The sequence below is a fragment of the Microtus oregoni genome, unplaced genomic scaffold (assembly GCF_018167655.1).
Source record: "Microtus oregoni isolate MIOR12 unplaced genomic scaffold, Mior012 000050F_ref0000143, whole genome shotgun sequence".
In the NCBI taxonomy this organism is placed as follows: domain Eukaryota; kingdom Metazoa; phylum Chordata; class Mammalia; order Rodentia; family Cricetidae; genus Microtus; species Microtus oregoni.
In genome coordinates this window covers 2,008,415-2,016,233 of record NW_024543256.1, presented here as the reverse complement: position 1 = coordinate 2,016,233, position 7,819 = coordinate 2,008,415, and the positions used below count along the sequence as shown (strand labels likewise).

Genomic DNA, 7,819 nt, shown 5'->3' with positions numbered 1-7,819 from the left:
TTGATTTATACATCTCTTCTGCGAATATCATAGCGTCTTGATTACTGCAGCTATATAGTAAGTCTTGAAGTTAAATAATGTGGGCCCTCCACCTTTATATTATTCAAAATTGATTTAGTTTAATAAATTGTGCACCCAGTATTTTCATATGCCCTATAAAAAAGAAAATGAATAAAGAACAATTATGGTGGAAGGAAATTAGAGAAAATACAGCATTTACATCCATATGCCCTAAGAATATTTGTTTTCAAATATAAGTATGCCCCAGAATCAGCTGAGTAGGTCATATAGATTTCTGGGTTCTAGCCTCAAAGATTGAATTTGAACTTTGAACTGCAAGTGATTCTGATGCAAGTATTTCTGGGATTTTGAAAAACAATAATCTATGGGAAAATAAAAAGACAAACCAAAACCCCCAGTTATCACTATGGTTGGGACTGATAATGTTTTCTTTCCTTATACTCATTTTTCCAATTCCCACTTCAGTTTCCAGTATGCAAAAGGCTCAACATTTTTCTGAATACACAAATATACAATTAGTGGCTACATATGAATGAATAATAAAATACAATCATCATATTTTTTTTTTTGAAGTATGATTTCTACTATAACCTAAATCCAAAAAAATCATGGTCATATTATAATTGAATCTTAGATATACAGGATCAGTAAGAATTTGCTTTAGACTCAAATAAGCTAGAACTCAATTGTTTGCTTAAGAGTGCATCCACACAGAATTCAAGTTTAGCTATCCCATAACATGTATTTAGAGATCAAGAAGGAAGTCCTAACACATGATTCTAAGTGAGAATAATCAACAGAGGTGGGTAGCGATAAGCCCTGCATGTCTTTACATTAACCCTACAGTACTTATGATTCACTTGCCTAACACGAATATCATACTATAAAATGAAATACCAAGTGTTCTTCCTTTAAATTATACAGGATGGATATCTGAAAATAAAAACAAAGACTTAAAATTCTAAAAAGTTTATGTTGCTGGTGCACATCTTTAATTCAGAGGGAAGTGGATCTTTGTGAGTCCCAGACGTGCCACAGCTACATAATGAGACATTGTCTCAAAAAAAAAAAAACTTTATGTCAGGTATTTTCATTGAGAATAGGCATTTAATGCCAAGCATGGTAGGTGGTGCACATCTTTATTCCCAGCACTACAGAGGAAGAGGCAGGTGGATCTCTGCGTTTGAGGGCAGCTTAGTGAGGTATGCATAGTGAGTTCCAGGACAAATAGGGATGCATATTGACACTTCAGCTCAAAATTAGAATAAATGTTCTTAACATTTAGAATAAACTTATCAAATATTTTATTCCCAGATATTCCTTGCTAATGCATCTCTTATAACCCTTACAAAATAACTTTCATATTCTGTGAATCATCTTGCATGTTTTCTTTTACAGCAACTGTAGGCAAGAGGATTCTATACGCTCTGGAAAAGTTTTAGGAAGACATCTTGTATTTTTATATACATAAAACTATCTGTTGGGATATAAAAAGTGCTCCTGAATTATCTGCCTACATAGGAGTTGTATATAGTTTTGAACCATATTCAGTGCACAAACTGAGAAACAATATTATCACATTTTTGTCCTCTTGCTTTATTCTAGGGAAGACAACTCTTCCATAAGCTCTTCTTTTTCTTGTTGCAACTCCTGCAAATGCTGCTGGTTTTGCTCCAATCTGTCCTCCAACCACTGTAGTAGAGGCCCACTGACTGCTGACATCTGACTGCATAAATTCTTGGTAAACACTTCAATAAGAAAAGAAAAAACATAATTATAAGATAACTATAAAAAGAACTATACACTGGCATGTTCCTACTATACTACCAACAATATCTTAGTTTTGGGCACAGAACAAAAGGGCTTGAAGAAACAAGTTTCTAAAGTACTAAACTAAAGTTCTAAAGTAGAACTGGTAAATGATTTCCAGTAGTCAACAAGGGGGAAAAGAGCTGAGCAAAGCAGGTACATATTCTGAAGCCCTAGATCCATAAGCCAAAAAGAAATCTATGTAAAAAAATAAAATTAAATTTGAAAAAGGAAAAAGATGGCTAGCTCTTCATTTCTTCATATTAAAGGGCTAAGAAAGCACAGAAGGGTTCCTGTCTCCAGCAGGACTCTACTGTTTCCTCAAATGGAACAGAATTAAGTCCACAGAATCCAAGCTTGTCTCTTCTGATCAGCACTTTAGGCTTGTGCCTAGAAGGTTATCTAGCAGGGAAAGAGTACTTAAATGGCTTTTTGGATGAATAAACAGATGAATGATGATATTTAGTGACTAACCTACCTCTCACTAATTTCAAAGTATCAATTAAATATGAATTCTTTCATATATATGCACCTGTCTTTAGGCACTGCCCAGGTACATTGATCAGTCTGATTACTTTTGAGATGTTAGTATATTTTTTAAATTATTGTGATTTTAGAATATGGTTATATACCAACATTACCAATCTTAACTCTTTGCCATGTTTTACTGAGATATAAATAATCCAAAAGCTTCCCTTTTGGTTTTCACAAAGAAATTATCTACCAATCAGAAACCTTTTATGATTGTTGCAGTGTATACATTTAAGCCCAGCACTTGAGAACATAGTAGTCTACATCTTGAGTTCCAGAACAGCCAAGGCTACATAGAAAGACCCTGACTCAAAATAAACAAATAAATACATAAAATAGAAAAGAAAGCATTCCAATGTTCTTCACCAGCAATTTAGTTCATAAATGTTTTGTTGTTGTTTGTTTTAGTTTTTTTTAAGTCACTCAGTAGCCAGGTTTTATTCTGGATCTCAGTGTAAACTTGTCTGGCCTCCAACTTATGGCAGCCCTCTTGCTTCTGCCTCACCAGAAATGGCACTACAGACATGCAACGCCCTACTCTGTTTTGTCATTAAGTAGGAAAATCTGGGTTAGCTGAATGATAGATGTAGCTAGAGGTACGTGTAAGTTGAAGAAAATAAATTGGTACATATATACTTATTTTTTGATCCTTCAACTTACCCAGGAATTCCTTCTCTATTTATTCACATGGAAAATATCCTGCCTGATGTATTCCCTTTCCTCTACCTGCTTGTCTCTGCTACAAGAATAAAATAGGTCGGTAGTAATGTGATAAAACCAGTTCATAATGGCAGATTTCTAAAATTTCTGGAAGTTATTAAACATCCATGCTATGAAATACTATGGCAACTGGGATTCCCTAAGAGATAGTGTTTAAACATACCAGCACACTACTGAGCTAGTCTATAAAAAAAAAGCTTTTCTAGTTTTCCTTCTGTCTTATCATAAGACCACATTTATAGTATTTAAGTGTCTATAGGGTTTCAAGGAAATGTACGGAGCAAGATTAGTTAAATTTCTGGAGAAGGAAACTGAAAACTTTAAAGATGAATTAAAATTGCTTCTATAAAATGAGTATTTCAGAAATCGCTCCATATACTCCAGAGAAAAAAAAACTTACCCGAGCCATTATGGATCTTGGTTACTGAGTCCAGATGTGTAAGGCTAAAGGGATAAGGTACTTTAGGTTAGCAACAACGCAGAATCAAAATGGTCAGGTGTTTAACAAAATCATAACCTGCATTAGAACTTTGCCAATTTGATTAGATGATCTGAGTTCCCACCATGGTTAACTTTAAGTTTAATTTGGGAGATATGATTTATTAGAAAATTCAAAAGATAATTCAAAGACATAATTATGAAACTACTATCTCTTCTAAAGCTCTTGATACATTACACGTTTAGTAAATATGGCCCAGTAATACACAGTGGGATCACTAGGATGTTGTGGTTTCTTTTCACAACCAGAAAAGGAAATGTGTTTTGTCTTGAAGGATCCAAAATATATGAGGCAAGATAGTAAAGAGATCATTATAATACAGTGTGAGAAACATGATTTGAAGCTGCTGTAAAGCTCTCTCCCAGACAGGTAAAAGGAAAGGGGCCTCAAAAGCTGAGCTGCTAAAGATAAAGGGTCTTCACTGAAGTTAACAACAGAAACACTGAAGAAGTGTTACCTATGAATCCTTCTATATGCATCCTGTTCTTCCTGACATAGGATCTTTGGCAGTTCTACTGCTGATTCAAGGCATACCTTCCCAATAGTGATATGAGGTACAATATGGATTGGGATTTCAATTCTCTCATACCTGTAAGACAACCAATTAAGATCACATTTTATCCTTTAATTAAAATAAGTTATTTACACTTTAATGAGTTTGGAATATGGAATGCTTCAAATATTACATATTACTATAATTCATTAAGTTACTCAATTTGAAAGTAGACAGAGTTCAAATTAGGCTTTTCTGGAGAGCAAATTAGAAGTCTATTTGTGCACTCATTATTCTCTAGTCCCTTAGAGATTATGAATCCAGTTCTGTAAATTTAACATAAGCCTTTAGGAACTCAAAATCAATATGACCAACTGTTTAAATAAAAGAAACAACTAATACTGCTTTTAGTCAAAAAGTTGCATGAATCTGAATAAACTGACTCAAATGCAGATACTTCAGTGACAATATCAGATTCATTTTGTAGATGGAATTACTCACATAAATATCATTCCTCAATTTTTATTCTCTTCTATGGATAAAACTAGGTAAGATATTTACACATACTTCCATTTCATGGTAGAATGGAAGGTACAGACAGGTTTGTCTAAGTTCAGTCAAGTTCCTTGTATATATTTCTCATTCCCAATATGCTTAAAGTCTACATTAACAGTGGGGTCAGAGGATGATCCAGTCTGGGGACCCTCTACATTATGAAATCCATGGATACATGGCAGTAAAGTAGAATAAGATCTAGTTTTCTGCTCCCTTCTCTTCCTATCCACTAAAAGTGTCTTTTGGTCCTATATCATGATTTAGATGAAACATACAAGAAATTACAACTATCTTTCTTTTATCCATATTCACATAATTAGGGGAGAGTTAATGAAACAACATACAATAGTAGCCTTTGGGGAGTAAAATACAGTGATTAATATTAATGATGGGTCCAGAAACACTAAAGAAGTCAGTAGGCTACTCTTAGTTCTCTTAACAAGGTTTCCAATTAAATTTTCTGGGTGTATAAGCAGAAATGGTCTCAACAGTATACAATATGGAACATACATTTCCATAAATTCATGAAAGAAACTGCAGAGTTTCTGTCAGTTGACTAAAATTTAAAACCTAGAACCAGGATAAAACCGTAAGTATCTAAAGCTAATGACAGAGATTCTGCCTCTGATAATAAACTAGTTTTTATAACAAGTTTTCCTACTAAAAACAATTAAAACACATTAAAGAAAAATCTGTCTGACAGTAGTCACTGGAGAGCTGCCAAGACAATAAGTAATGGGACCAACAGGGAGAAAATTTCAGAGGTGATTCTCACAGATCCAATTTTCCCAGAAAAGTATGATTCTAAACAAGGAAATTTATAGGATTAGAAGTTGCAAATAGTTTCAAAAGTACTGGTGAGTTCAGGATGACAAAATTATAGCTGAGAAAATGCAAGGGTAGAGAAGACCTGTAAACTATTCTCAGGCATATGATGGTAAACATACTAGGAACAAAAATAGAACTCCATCAGTATACTGACTGGTTTTGTGTGTCAATTTGACACAAGCTAGAGTCATCATGGAAGAAGGCACTCCCAGTTATGGGAACGCCTCCGTGAGATTCAGCTGTAAGTCATTTTCTCAATTAGTGATCAATAGAGGAGGTGAGTGGTGCTATTCCTAGGGTGGAGGTCCCGTTCTATAAGAAAGCAGGCTGAGCAAGCCAGGAGGAGGAAGCCAGCAGCACTCCTCCATGTCCTCTGCAACAGCTCCTGCCTTAGGTGATGCGGAATTCTCCTCTGTATGCTGTGAATATGTTTTTTTTTTCCATTGGTTAATAAAGAAACTGATTTGGCCTATGGCAGGGCAGAATAAAGCAAGGTGGAAAATCCAAGGAGAAAGAGGACAAAAGAAGTTTGAGTCATGCAAGCACCATGTAGCTGCTGAAGGAGAAAGACGGCAGAACCTTACCGTTCCAGGAAGTCATAGCCTAGTGGTGATACACAGATTAATAGAAATGGGTTAAGATGTAAGCGCTAGCTAGGAATATGTCTGAGCCATTGGCCAAATAGTGTTGTAATTAATACAGTTTTTGTATGGGTGGCTGAAAAATTAAATTGCAGTCTCTGATAAAACTTAGGATCCTGCCCTGTTTGAGTTACTATCCTGATTTCCTCCAATGATGGACTATGATCTGGAAGAGTAAGCCAAATAAACTCTTTCCTCCCCAACTTGCTTTTTGGTCATGGTGTTTTGTTACAGCAATAAAAACCCTACCTGAGACAACTATATAGGAACTAAAAGCCTAGACTTGACTTATCCCAATTCCTAACTAAATACAGAGTGATCTAGTAGTTATATTAGCTAGAATTTAGAAAGCCACCCAAACCTTCACTATAACGAAAAATATCAAATAATGAGATATAAAGGAAAAATATCTATTAACTGTGAAAATAAAAGTAATTTCAAATAAATTATGTTCTAGAAAGAAACAATGAATAGATTATGAGTAGAGATCAGTGACCACTCTTTCATTTGAGAAAGAGAAAAAGTACATGATAGGCTTTGCCTAAAACTTAACTTTGCTACAAGTAAGGAGAAATGAAGAAGGCATGTAATTATATAAGAGTATTGCTAGACTGAAAAATATAGAAACCTTAAGCATAGAATTAATTCAACTCCATCATCAAATTTAAACCACAAGCTTTGCTAAGAACATAGAGAATGAGATTTGAGCTGAAAAGCAGAGAAATCTTCAGCATTTTATATTTCTTAAATCTAAAACTCATGCTATACATGGAAAATGTGATGACCATTGGGCAGATGTCATCCTGTGCTCATATCCCAGCAATAAAGAGAGAAAGGAAGAGAAAGAGAGAGAAGAAATAAAAAGAAAGGAAAAAAGGAATTTAAAAAAATGAAGTAGGAATATAGTTCTGACCCAAATAACTTCTGAATGGATGGAAATTATAAGTGTTAAAATTTATATAATGAACTAATTCTCTTTTAAAAAATTTAGACAGGGCCTCTCGATATAGTTCAAACAGACCTGAATCTCACTTAGTATCTCAGGTTGGTCTGAAACTTGTGATCTTTCTTTCTCAGACTTCCTAGTGCTGGGATTATAGGCTTGCATTATCATACCTGGTTCTTATCTATTCTCAAATGTACATGGAATGCTCTCCCCAGGATAGACCACATGCAAAATTTAAAAGTAATTTTTTTCTGATTATAGCATAGGAAACTAGAAATGAATGGCATAAGGAAAAGTAGAAAATCCATAGATGAATAAGTTAAACAAGATACTCTTAAACAACAAATGGGTTAAAAAAACTCATAAGAGAAATTAGAAGAAAACCTGAAACAACTGACAATGAAAACAATCTATTATGAAATGAAGCAAAAATAATATGCTGAAGAAAGTTAACCCATTATTTATAGCCATGAACACTGAAAAAGAATTAACAGGGAAAGATGGCTTAGTGGGTAAAGGTATTTGTTGCACAAGCATAATGACCTGAATCAGATTTCCAGGACCCAAACAGTAGATGGAGAACTGCAGAAAGTTGTTCTCTAACCCTGACATGTATACCATGGTATAGCACACCTCCACATATAATAAATATGTGCATGCAAAACACAAACATGCAGATAAATCCATAGCAACAGCGTTTTCCAGCCTCAACTTCACTATCAGTCATAGGTATTCTGAGTCTGAGGTAGCAGACATAAGATCTGCATAGGATCAAA

The 7,819-nt window shown here is 34.5% G+C and overlaps 1 protein-coding gene across 2 annotated transcripts in view; it reads right to left on the bottom strand.

Annotated features, from left to right (window-relative positions):
- Nucleotides 1–1,033: 1,033 nt before the first annotated feature.
- Nucleotides 1,034–7,819, bottom strand: part of Brcc3 (BRCA1/BRCA2-containing complex subunit 3) — a 32,813-nt gene continuing 26,027 nt past the window's right edge. For both annotated transcript variants that reach the window (XM_041637014.1, XM_041637015.1), the window contains 3 exons: nt 4,038–4,169; nt 3,482–3,525; nt 1,034–1,769 (listed from right to left, as the gene is read on the bottom strand). In XM_041637014.1, the coding sequence (XP_041492948.1) occupies nt 1,618–1,769; nt 3,482–3,525; nt 4,038–4,169 (328 nt within the window). In that variant the 3' untranslated portion in view covers nt 1,034–1,617. The remainder of the gene's footprint in view (nt 1,770–3,481; nt 3,526–4,037; nt 4,170–7,819) is intronic.